The sequence below is a fragment of the Apiospora aurea genome (genome assembly GCF_038362705.1).
Source record: "Apiospora aurea strain CBS 24483 chromosome Unknown utg000006l_segment0_segment0, whole genome shotgun sequence".
NCBI lineage: Eukaryota > Fungi > Ascomycota > Sordariomycetes > Amphisphaeriales > Apiosporaceae > Apiospora > Apiospora aurea.
This window is the reverse complement of record NW_027117393.1, coordinates 5,108,765-5,121,367: the sequence shown is the minus strand read 5'-3', so window position 1 is coordinate 5,121,367 and position 12,603 is coordinate 5,108,765. Positions and strand designations below refer to the sequence as shown.

Below are 12,603 nucleotides of genomic sequence, written 5' to 3'. Positions count from 1 at the left end.
AAACACGTCATAAGGCGACCATGCTTTATCATGCGTTATCTCACTCCGTCTCTCTTCTAGACCTTCTAGACTTACCATCTGAGGTTCGACAAAGTCGTGCAAGATCCAGACCCGTGTCACGCTCCACGCCGGCTCGAACCCAGACGATCGGCGCAGACACGTTACGCTTGGGGTACCCGCGTGACCAGGAGTGACGAAGCGGTCAGCCGGGGGGGGGTGTCGGTCAAAGCGATAGGTAGGCCCCTGAAGCTTCCCAAGGCAACGGTTCGTATGATGGGAGCACCATGGATGAGATAGCACTAATTCTTCTAGTCAGTTGGGGTAGATGGAGACAAGGCGGCTATCGTCTGAGATGTCTACATGACAAATAGGGGGACACCCTGAAGCTCATTACACAAGAGTCCAACAATAAAAGCCAATGGACGATCGCCTTAGAATCCAAACGTCCCATGTAGACCGGAGGATATCCCCATTAGCAGAAGGTACATCGGATCAAGAATTGGATGGGCTATTGGTTTACTGCGAACCGGACTTGGTACAGGACGGTCTGCTATCGTATACCCTCGTAGAAGCTACACGTTCGGTTGATTCTCCAGGCTCTTGGCACCTGCGTATGATTGGCAAAATAGAATCAGGCTGACGTGTGATATATTCCGAGCGGCCTGTCCCCACGCTGGTTACCGTGACCAACTGCATAAAACCACTCTTGACGGCTTACACCCACCATCATGGCTCTATCACATAGGCCACCGCTGATCAGTTACAACCACGATGTCGATCCGACAACTTCTCCTGTTGCTCTCCATTGGGGCAATTTCTCGGGCTGAAATGAATAGCAGCCCATTATGGCATGCCGATCCAGCACCCGGTGGTCGCCGTCTCCATACCGATCAAAGCAGCCCATGCTCTCCGATGGGTTTGCCTTCGAAGCATGGAGTCGGCATGTGGATAAAATGACAACACCCTACTTTACCTCTCTCGGAGAAAGAGGATTTGGGGCTGACTTGAATCTAACAGCACGGACTCGAACCAACCTCCTTGATCACCACCGCCGCCGCGCTGGGTAACCCGCCTCAACAGTTCTGGCCCTGCCCCGACTTGTTGTGAGATGACCCCCTTCGTCCCCAACTGCCTCGATCCAATCGGGAATGCTGGCGCCACCTCAAGGAGGCCGGGGTCGCCAGCCACCATTTCGCCCTCTTCGAAACGGCGCGCGCGGCCTTGTACTCGACTCCCACTAGTAACTCCTCTTATCGGTACCTTCCCCCCGCCACGGGCTCGGATGGTGTGCGGGACGGCGTCCTGGGCACGAAACCCCTTCTTCGCCATCATCGAGGCGATGCGCGTCACGAGTGGCGGCGACCTCCCCAACGTGCTAGAGCCCGAGGGGCCGGCGATGACAGGCGATACCAGCTTCGGGGGGCCCATCGGCACCCAGGACGACGACCGGCTTTGGGCCGTCGAAGCGCGCACGCAGTCCATGACTTCGGAGGAGGGGAGAGAACGCCGTGGGTGCTCGGGACGCCCTTCCTGAATGGGTACTATAGGGTGTTTTGGGCTTCGATAATATGGAATTCCGATGAAAGTCCGCGACCCGGGCTCTGGATATTTCTATCAGCCCTCCCTGCATACAAGGTCGAGAGCTGACGACTGAGACAGCACAAGTGGCACCGGCCAGACACTGGGTCAAGGAGAGGCACACATCCTTCACCGACGTTGGAGGGCATACATCGTGGATCCTCCCCGGTCGAGCGGTATGCGTTGGTCATGTGTGAAAGTAGGTGTGGGTAGTAATTCAATGCCTGGACGGTTGTACTTCTTCAGAGACAGGGGGAGCTCCAACTGCAGATGGTAGAATACGACATCGGCGGAGTAGAGAGATATATCGTTACATGCCCTTATGTATGTATGTATGTATGACTTGTACCGCAAATCGTTAGATGCGAAGACTACTTTAGTAGTAATATCTGGCTTGCCATATAACACGTTCCGCCAGGTGCCCATGGAGAACAAAACAACTGTCATGTTTCACCCTGGACCAACTCCCATTACCCGTTTCGACCCAACAACGCATCCGATTGGGGAAAGGAACAGGCAAAGCCGGTGTGGCCTGTCAATAAGGGATTGGGGATTGAGGGGGAGTTGGGCCAGTAGGGATCCCGCCGTGGGTGCCTCCCCCCTTGCTGCATGCAGCCCAACCCGCATCCGACGAGCAGCCAACAGAAAGGTAGGGTAGCAGGGTCGCATACACCAACACCGTCGCATTGGAGAATTGGATGTGCAAGGTAAGCAGGCAAGGACGTCGGAGTGAGTGCGTGGGATGGATGTGGTGCGTTTCTTCTTCTTTCTTTTTCTCCCCAAGAATGCAGCAACCCTGATCACTATCACTCGCTTCTGCTTCCCTGTACCGGCCTGGTGGGATGGATGCGCTGCCAACAAGATTAAGCAGCCGCCCGCCGCGCGTGAGGTGGTGAATCGGCAAAGTGGGTGGTGCGTGGTGGGGGTTTGGTTCTGTCTCGAGTTACATACCTCCAACAAGTCACTCTCGATATAGGGGAAAATGCCTATTTCTGGCCACGGTGATCCAAATGCATGCAAGGCTACGCTGGCCGTGCATACATACAGAAGACACTCGGTTGGAGATTGCGATATGTGACGCTTCTATGATCTTTGCGAGCCGTTAAGTCGTTAGGCGCGAAACGAAAACTAGATCAGGTGTCGTGAGATTCAGTCGACAGTTGTTAGCCCGTTAGTACGGCGGGTAGCACCCCCCATGTTCTGTGACCTCACCCCGCATCCACGCTTATGGCGACAGACACCCAAGACACCCTGGGCCCTGCTAGCCAGCGGGCGGCACAGAGCGCTCCCACTGACATGGGCCAGCCTTACAGGGACGAAAAGAAACGGTTTGACAGGCGACCATCAACACATTGCACTGGCGAAGTAGAGCAACTCTACTAAAAGGGGTGAATATCTACATAGTCTTGGCACAGGGGAATAGGCAACAATGTTCTTGGTTTTAACGAAGTATCACATTTCAACAGCTACATGCAATTGATCATACTAGTCAAGCTCTTCTAGGCGCAGTCACCAACTACACAGACGTCATAATGTCAGGCACAGAAGGTCTCAAGTGATTATGAACAAGAACGGGATTTCTTTATTTTGTCTTTGACTGACGTTGGCAAGCATGCCTCACCACCCTCTCGATCAGCTTGTCCACAGACAGCGGCGAGTGACAGGCGGGCATGCTTAATTGCAGCAGGACGGTGTCGCGTCCCGTCAATGACGGACGGGACGACAACGGCCGCCATGTGCTAGCAACTCCTCTCCTCCTCTCCCTCACTCACGAGGAAGAGAGGGAGAAAGAGAGAGTACCCCAACTTTGCCAGACAACTGATTAAGGGATTAATACAACAACAGTTGTAGTCCCCCCCCTTTCTTTCTCCGTATACCAATTCCCATTCCCGATCCCCGTATAACCCGGTTCCACGTCTTTCGCGCGACCGTCAACCATGTTCTGGGAGCTCGACATATAAACCCTGTCCAAGCTCCGGGGCCGGTCGCAGCGCCCACAAACACCTAAACCCCGATGTATGCAAGATGATTGTGAAAAGAAAGATAAAAAAACACCCGGGGAAAGCTTCTTCCCCCAAAACGCCAGATCGCTAATGCACCCGTAAACCCCGCCTATGCTGTTTCCCACTTTTGGCCGCTTGGGATTTTGAGTCGCCTTCCAAGTTTCCTTTCTACAACTGCTCCTTTCCTTCTTTCCCAGCGATGCCTCGTCGTGTAGAGAGGCAAAGCGATAATAACGTTTGGTGTTTGGTACATCTGCTCGTCGCATCTCGTGAGGGACGAGTGGAAGACCCCGATCTTCAATCAGATGGGGGTGTGCATGTGGCCTTCTTCTCTCCCCTGGCCAGCAAAGCGGTGGTTGCTAAAAAAACGTATCCGCACGAAAAAAAGACCACGCCCGCCTGCCCATGGTAAACAAAAAGCAAAAACGAGGTAAAATAGCAATTGAAGCAGCGACTTGATAATATGTGCGCGACGCAAAATTTGAAAATCAGAAAAAGCAAAGCTGAAAACTCCAGTAGGCACCATCTGAAATGGTGGAAACGATTGGTGGCGGCGGCTTTGGTCAAGGCCGGCCGTAAGTCCTTCGTGTTGGTTTCATTGCAATGGTCGTTCATCACCATGCAAAAGCTGAACTAAAGCAGAGAGAGAGAGCAAGCAACCACCCATAATCGATGGCGAGAGAATATGGGAGGTGATGAGGAGAACAGGACGAAGGTAGAACGGGCGCCACCGTGCGGGGCTAGGTCGATAGAGTATCCATTCATTACTGGGGGTATGCCATGTCGAAGTGCATCTCCTCGAAGTTGTCGGTGGTGGCGTCGTTAAAGGCCGTCATGGGAGTCACGGTGTCGTTGCTCGACACAACGCTGCCGTACTGCGGCTGGGCGTTCATCTGATTCTGCGCCGCCATGTACGCCATGAAGTTCGGCGTCATGGGCGAGCCCGAGAAGTCGAAGTTGGCCGACGAGAGGGGCATGTGGTTGGGGTACATCGGCAAGCTGTCGGGGTTGATGTTCATCGTCTCGGCCGGGTTGAACCCGCAGTCGATCTCAGTCAGCACTGGCTCCGGCATCTTGCTGGCGTAGTCTTGGTGGACGGAGCCGATGCTGGCGAACTCAACCTCGGTGGGTGGCAGGGAGGCGCAGGCACCGGCGCCATTGCTGGCCTCATCGTCAACCTCTTCGTCTTCTTCGGTGTCGAGCTCATCCTGACGCACGTAAATCTCCTTCATCCAGTTCTTGAGCTCGGGCATCGGGGGCCAATCGCCGCCGCCCTTGCCACCGCGCTTCTCCTCATCGCTGCGAGGTCCACCGCCCGTCTTGTTCTTGGCTCGCGAAGGTTTCTCCTTGAAGTGGGTGCGGCGGAGATGCGCCGCGGCGTTGTAGTAAGCGCCGTACTTCTTCTTGGAGGTGCAAGCCTTGCACTTGTCGAGGGGGTTGACCACGGGCACGCCGATGGGGAGACCAACAGAGTGGGGGTCGACGCAGATCCACTTCTTCACTACGCCCTGCTGAGGGTGCTTAGCGTCCCTGTGGCGTCGGAGCTCGTGGTCGCCACGGAACCCTTCGGGGTGCTCAGCGCAGTCGTGACAGAAGACCTTGGGCTGCTTCGGCCGTACGTATTTGGCTTTGGCGATGGGTGTCTTGCCGTCCTTCTTGGCGTTCTGCTGCGACTCGCTGGCCTTGAGTTCTGACGCGGGCTTGGGTTTGAGGAGGGTGCTCTTGCTACGTGCGTTCTGCTGCGACAAGGTCTCCTTGGCGCGGGCGCTGAGGGAAGAGGCCGACTTGATGCTGCTCATGCTGGCGTTGGAGGCGGACCGGGACATGTCTTGCGACACGAGAAGAGTATCCATGGGGGCCGAGTTGGAGTAGTATTGCCCGTCGTAATTTGAACCGACGGCGAGCAAGTCTTCGTCGCACGGGGCAGACCGTTTTCCAAGAGGCGAGTTACCGCCACTGCCCATGAGGGAGGTCTGCGGGCTTTCCATGGGCGGAACCATGCCGCTGAAGCTCTGTTGAGACTGGATGTTGACTCTGTCCATCGCGTTCGAGATGGAGGGGTTGCCAAAAGAGCTGTTCTCGCGACTCATTGCCGTTTCCAGAGTAGGGGCCGACGTCATAGAGCCGCAGACCGAGACGTTCCCGGTATTGTACTGGGCAAAATCCATGTCGAACTGATTGTGCGTTGGCATGGACGAGGGGAGGTAGCTCTCTTCATCAGCAGGCAGCATGGCGATGTAAGTGGCAGGATCCATGACGATGGACTCGTTGACAGTTGGCATGTCAGGGCGGTGTCTTCTCATTGAATGAGCTCGATTTATCGGGATGCCATTGGCATAAGATGTGTAAGCATTGGCGGACTCTTCTTGGCCCATGTAGTCGAACATGTTGCCACTGTTGTTGGCCGACATCATCGTTGGCCCGTTGGGCTTCGGGGGCGGAGTGATTGGGCCGCCGACGAAAGGCCCGGCTCCGGCAGATCTTGTTGACGGATTGGAGGCTGAGCGGTCCATCTGATGCGAGCGGGGAGCCTGCTGAGACATGGTTCTCGGACGTTTCACAATGGGTCGATCTTGGTTGGTTCGTATCTGTGATATCAGGGTCAGATGCCTACTTGGTCTCCAGTGTGTGAACCTAGCAACAGTTCTTTCTTACAGATGATCGTGGGGTGTTCTGGACAGCAACATGTTGGGCAGACATGGGAGCTTGGCCCTGACCGATGTTGCGAGGTATCGAATTTGGACTCGATGTCGCATCATCCTGAGTAAAGGACGTTGTCATATGCGATGCGCCAGACAGCTGGAACTCATTGCAGACGGGGGAAGCTTGATCAAGATTACTTGGACTTGACGACTGAGGTTGCTGGAATTGACTTTGATACTGCCACAACTCCTGCCTTGCTCTATGCGCAGCCTCTACCGCAGCTTGAGTTTGGAAGTCCTTCTGTCGTAGGGCTTCCCTGAGCTGCTGAATCTCATAGTCCACCTCTGGGCCCCGGTTCATCATGGGTACTAAGCAAGCTGCAATGCCTAAGCCTAGACTGACTGATACAGTTCGAGCCGAAGATGCCGAAGTGCTCGAATGAGAGCTCCGAGGGTGACGACAGGGAGAAGGATAAGAAAATAAAGGCGAGAGAATGGTATGGTCGTCGTGAGAGCGTGAGCCGAGACGAAACAGGATAGACAGCCTCGCTTTCCGGGTTGATGGGCGATGGGATATCTCGACGTTGATGGGTATGGCTCAGGTGCCAGCAAGGGGTGTGGGCTCTTTCTCCACTACTGTTCCGGCCGAGTCGGGTTGCAGGGTGGCGTTCGCAGGCAGGACAATAGCAATGTTTGAGAGAGAGTTTCGATGAACAACGGATGCTGGATCAGCGTGCGTGAAGCGTCAAATGAAAGACAAGAAGCAAGCAGGTGGAAAGGTCGAGACCGAGACTGGGACAAGCAAAGGATTATGTACCAGTGAACCCGATGAGGCTTTTGGGCGGGCACACCCATGGGAAGCGGGTCAAGGGCAGGTCAGGTTCAAGACTTGACTTTGGGTACGGTACCAGACCCGTAGGGCATGGGTATCGCAGGACGGTACGTATAGGGATGTACATAGTGTGTATGCACTCAATTTACGAGGCCCTGCTTGGCTCCGTCAGCTTCCAAGGTACATACGTTAGGTTAGGTCAGGCCAGTACCGCACCTAGTAGTAGTCGGCAGGCTGCCACAACTGCAACAACTGCTAGGCCCTACACACGTACTGTAGGGAAGCTCAAGGATGCGCCGCAGCCATGCCAGCTTGGCTTGCACCTTGCACTTGGGCAGGGACCGCCGTATTGGATGCCGAGCAGCTAAGACTCTAAGGGCAGTTAGTGTGTGTGGTTTGGGTCGAAACGGAAATTTGCAAGCTGCCCTTCCGTAAATGGCTTGTTCGAAAGACGATGCATGTTCCCACCCTCGCGCTGTTAGGAGCTGCTAGGAGGGTTACATAGGGGTGTGGTGGTGAGATGACGAGGCCCACACCCTGGGCGGGTGTCGGTCAGTCGGTTTCGCGGTGCGTGGGTTGCAAGTTTGGGAGCAACGGGACATCTTTTGGCCCTTTTGGGGGGCGTGCGTGGAACAGCGTGTCAACGCCGAGAGTGTGGAGAAGGGCACTGGGCACTGGGCACAGAGGCCAGCAGCCACTGGCTGGACTGGACCAAGTCAACCAATGCCCGGTCGGCTGTGTCTGTGGAGTAGAGAGAGTGCTGGTGTGAGGTCGCCCTGGCTGTATGTAGTTGGTAGTACCGACAGTCAGCAAACACCTTGAAGGCGCAGAGAGAGACGCAGAGAGAGAGAGAGAGAGGGCGAGAGAGATGGTCGATGGAGACAGGCGCTATCGATTAGGCACGAGACGATTGCACACCTCTCTCTGCTGTCGTGTCTCGGTCAGCAAGTAGTCTGCTTTGTCAGTCTGTCAGTGCTGCTTGCTGGATACCACCTCCCAAGGTGACATTATTGAAAAACGCAAGCGCAGTTGCAGCAATAGGCCGGCTGGCGTGATTGAGGCATCCTCTGGGTCCTCCAGGTCCCTAGCCTGCTGAGCGCCGTATCAGACAGTCCTTGGCGCTGCAAGATGCGGAATGAATGCATGCACTGACTACAATGCACATTGTCCATGGCCTGGCGCTGCGCTGCGCTGCGTGTGTGCCGTGACCAATGCTGCGCTGCACAGGCACGGGGAAGTAATCCTACAGGTCGAATTCTACAGTTGTCCAATGAAATGGCCCGACAGGGGGTGTCCCCATGCCCCGAATGCTGATCACGGTGACGCAGCCCGCCATTGTATTGCTCAATCTAGGTAGTCTGTGTCCTTTCCCGGGGGATCTCACGGTTGGATGACGATGGCTGCCGGTGGTGCACCGTATTGTATCGCGAGGTGCACCGCACTGCTGGCTTGACCGCATGTCGTCAAATGAGAAATGGAGGGACCCCCATGTACCATGCACCATGCACCATGCCCCCTGCACCATGCTGCCATGCTGCCATACTGCCATAGTACTCCGTAGTGGGCGTCGTAATGGCATTGGGTTGCGGCTGTGACTTAACGCCGTTAGGAGTTACGGTTGGTACGGAGAGGGGAGAGGGGAGAGGAGATATGGGACGCAAGATGGGACAGGCCAAATATGAGATGAACGAGATTTGAGGAGAATCAAAATGAGATGCACTAGAAGGGGAAAGGGCATCCCGTCCATGGTCCATCCCCCATCCCCAAGCTAGCCAACTGTCAATGGAATAATTGGGGCCCCAATATGGCATTAATTCGGCAGTACAGGCCGGGAAGAGGAAGAAGAATGTTTCACGATGCCGTCGACAATGTTTTGTGTACTCGTGATCCGAGGAAAGGCGTTTTGTTCTGGCGTCGACTCCATTGCCGACGGCTCGACTGTGACCAACTGGAGTTTTGAATTTTATTTTGGGAAAGCCTGCTGGGCCTGCCCTGCTACGGCGGCATGATGATTGACAGGCCCCATATTTGAAGCCTTAGATCCCCCCCACTTAGGTCGATCTTGCATGGCCCTATGTTAGGTACTTTGGCCCTCTCTAGCTGCCCCCGAGCAGCCCTCTCAGGCGCCTGTCGCGTTCTCTGCTGCCGGTAGTACAATACAACTCATCGGCAAAAAACACTGGATCTGCAATCATTGATGTCTCTTCCAGCGCTAGAGTCCTCCCAGTATCCAAACTTTGATACAGGACCTTGGAAGGAACCCTCTAATCTCGCTGCGTGACAAGCTAAATCCTGGCGCCGAATGGGCAGAACTAGCGGGCTAGTCATAATTAAAGCCGTGCTATAATTAACATTCTACAGGGACCTCCGTAAAATAGATGAGCGCGGAATGGAGTCACCAGCTGGCAGTTCAAATTGAGCAGTAACCTAGTTGCGAATAGTAGACCCGTTTTCTCACTTCATATCGCGGTTGTTTTGTGAGTAACACCTCTCACTGTCATGGCGACGGGCCAGAAGCATACGCAAGTCACGGAGATGACCTCGTCCCAAGGCATCGTTGACTTCATGCAGGAAACACATCATGTGTACCAGTAAAGGGGATGGATGTCAGGCACGTCTGATTGGGTTTGGTCGGTACCGGGGAAAACGTGTCCGTTTTGTGCATGGCTCCTTCCTCGGTTTTGGTCAATACTGCCTGTCCGTTTGAAAAGGGATCTTGATCATTTGCAGATGGTGCAGCCTATCAGATCATGATAGCCACCGTGGGCAAAGACAAGAAAAAGAAACACGATGCGGGGTCCCAGTCCACGATCTGATCTCACCGACCGACCATTGGTGTTCAGCGAAGATCCATGGAGAGGCTTAGAGGGCACACGCGGTAAAAGGCACCTAGCCACTAACCTTCTTAGCACCTGCCCAGAAGACCTGCCTGCCTGCCTGCTTGTTCTAGTGGCAGTATTGGCCTGCATGTAAGGGAGGGCGCGAGAGAAGGAAGGAAGGTGGAAGGCCTTGGAAGCTGTCGATGCCCCCAAGTCCCCGTATGCAGGGCAGTGCCGTCATTCGATGACTGTTTCGACTCTCGAGAGCGCAAGAAAACGACAGACTCGAAGAAACGTGCATGCAGAAGTGTCTGCATAATGGCAGAGTTAGTGCCAGCTGATTGCCTTGTTTTCCAGTACTGTGCGCTGGCAGCGGCCAGAGGTGTGTGGTTGCGATTGGGTATCGGCCGGTTGGACAAAGTGAGGCGGAGATCTGACTGGCCCAGAATCCCTGCCCGACCTGCGAGGCCTATCCCGGGCGCTGGTGGGGCCTTTCGTCTCGTCTCTCTCTCACACACTTTCTCCGTTCTCTCATGTCTGCTTGTCTCTCTTGGAACCCCCTACCTGCGCAATCAATCAACCTTGGATGATTCGATTGATCGATTGATACGGGCACTAATCGATACGGTCAGTGTCAGGTCCAGCATCGGCGCGTTTCTTCTCCTCGCCCGGCCGCTACTGGAGAGGAGTCATCGAGTCGCACGACAGTAGCAGCCGCCTAAGCAGGCAGGCATACATACCTACATGCATCAATGTATTGTTTGTCTGTTCCTTCTATTATCGGGGTCGGGAGTTTATTCGATAATACACGTTCGGCGCAGCAGCAAGCACGGGAAGAAACGAGAACCACAAGGGAAACATGGAGAGGCACACAAGACCCCAAGACACACACACACACACACACACACAGCACAACACCAGAGCCGCGAGCAAGCATGGCCGTGGTAGTGAGTTAGTGGTATGTAGCCTTCCCCGGGCTCCAGTTGGATCTTACCGCAATTTCCCTCGGCGGTGTCACCGAGAAAACGTGACGATGGCACACCATGAAGCACCCCAAGTGGATCTCCAATTCTATCCGTCGGTCGTAGAACCCGATCCTACACTCCGCCATGAAGCTTTTAGACTTCGGTGTGAGACATGACCTTGGTGTGTGTTGACGCCCAAACAAGCAACAAGCAACAATAACATGGATGATTCCTCACACCGTTTTCTGTTGACCGCATTTGTTTTGCCCGTCGAGCTGAACGAAGCCTGCATACCTAGGTGTGATGCGATACGAGAACGAGTCTCCCTTCATCCATGGACGCCCCGACCGCCTGGGGTTCGAGCGAGTATGTATATAGGTGCGCCGAAACATTACGTCGTAGTGGTTTGACATCCCGGACTCACGAACGGGCTGACGGGAAAAGCAAGACAAGGGTGTTCGTTCTTTTCTGTCGCAAGGACAAGGCAAGGCCGGTCGGGACACATCCGGACGATCACGGCCGACCAACGTCTTTTTCTCCAGGCCGGGATGCAATAAGCCATCGCGTCATCTCATCCGACCTGTCGGAATCGCAGCCACACATTTTGCTTTCCCCAGGGGTTCTCGACACCACCAGGCCACCCTCCCTTTTCGTGATAATGATCTCGCATATTAACAGCTTCAGGGGCACACTTTTTGAACCGAGTAATGATCTACAACCCTTTACTTTTTGTTGTCTGCGATAAAGCTACCGCAACAGCTCAATTACGATCGATGTTGTCAATCCTAGATGACAGCGAAGATCGCGACGCGCAAGCACACGCAAACTTATCTTGACAAGCCCGGGGCCATAGCCACGGTGTTGCGAGTTTGACGACAGGGTATGCGATATCGCTATTGCAATCACAACTCACATTCACGATGTTTTCACCAAAGCTCTGATGCAGTGGTGGGGTCAATGTCTCAACCGTCGTGATACCCTTGGTTTCCGGCGCGCGTGTCAAAAGCCGCACGACATGGCGCAAAATGAGCAGGCCAGGGCCTACGTAATCGATGCTTTTCCAACTGACATCAGCGTGCATCAATCCCCCATGCGAAGATCGTGGGACAGCATATCGTGAGATTCGTGTATGATTAATGAGTAGCTACTATGGCCGTGGCATCCCGGCAAGATCGAGCGATATCGCACTGCCGGCCAGCCCTACCTACTTTACTCTCTCCTAGCAGCAGCAGCAAGCAACTCGGGGAGAGAGTGGACCGCGTGGCCGTTCGTACGGGTTGCCGCCGGAAGACCCGGTCGGAGCCGAGCAAAGCCCTATGACGGCTTCCCGAGTCGGTCTTGCGTAGATCTGAGTCAGAGAGGTATGGGTAGGTGCAGATCGCTTCAGGGCTGGACGAACAGACAGTGGAGGAAGAGAACGTTCCTCCAGGTACTCTGCAGTCTAAGTTATTGCGATGACCTCAGAGTTCAGTGCTCCGCTGATTGACAGGTACAGCAAGCAGCAGTACTGCAAGATACATAGGGGGCGTTCATGTAATATGGCTTGCAGCAAACCACTCTACGAACACCCATGCCGCCGCCACACCGAGATGGTGGTAAGAACCGGAAAAACGAGGCTAATCTCGAGATCTGTGCACTGTCGGAGGTTGTTGGCGATGTTTGAGCTCCAGTCAGCCCCAGGCCCCCAGTTGGTTGCCGGTTGCTATTTGCCTCTTCGGCGGGATGTTCAAGTAATTGGTACGGGCTCTTTCGAGCATTCGTTTA

At 54.6% G+C, this 12,603-nt stretch overlaps 2 protein-coding genes across 2 annotated transcripts; both read right to left on the bottom strand.

Annotated features, from left to right (window-relative positions):
• Nucleotides 1–969: 969 nt before the first annotated feature.
• PG986_010165 (uncharacterized protein) lies at nucleotides 970–1,482 on the bottom strand (the record flags this gene model as incomplete). Its single annotated transcript, XM_066846387.1, has 1 exon — nucleotides 970–1,482. The coding sequence occupies one exon, from the start codon at nucleotides 1,480–1,482 to the stop codon at nucleotides 970–972; it is 513 nt and encodes a 170-aa protein (XP_066698785.1).
• Nucleotides 1,483–4,345: 2,863 nt separating this feature from the next.
• Nucleotides 4,346–6,584, bottom strand: PG986_010164 (uncharacterized protein; the record flags this gene model as incomplete). Its single annotated transcript, XM_066846386.1, has 2 exons — nucleotides 4,346–6,169; nucleotides 6,237–6,584. 2 exons carry the CDS (start codon nucleotides 6,582–6,584, stop codon nucleotides 4,346–4,348), a joined length of 2,172 nt encoding a protein of 723 aa, XP_066698784.1.
• Nucleotides 6,585–12,603: the final 6,019 nt, after the last annotated feature.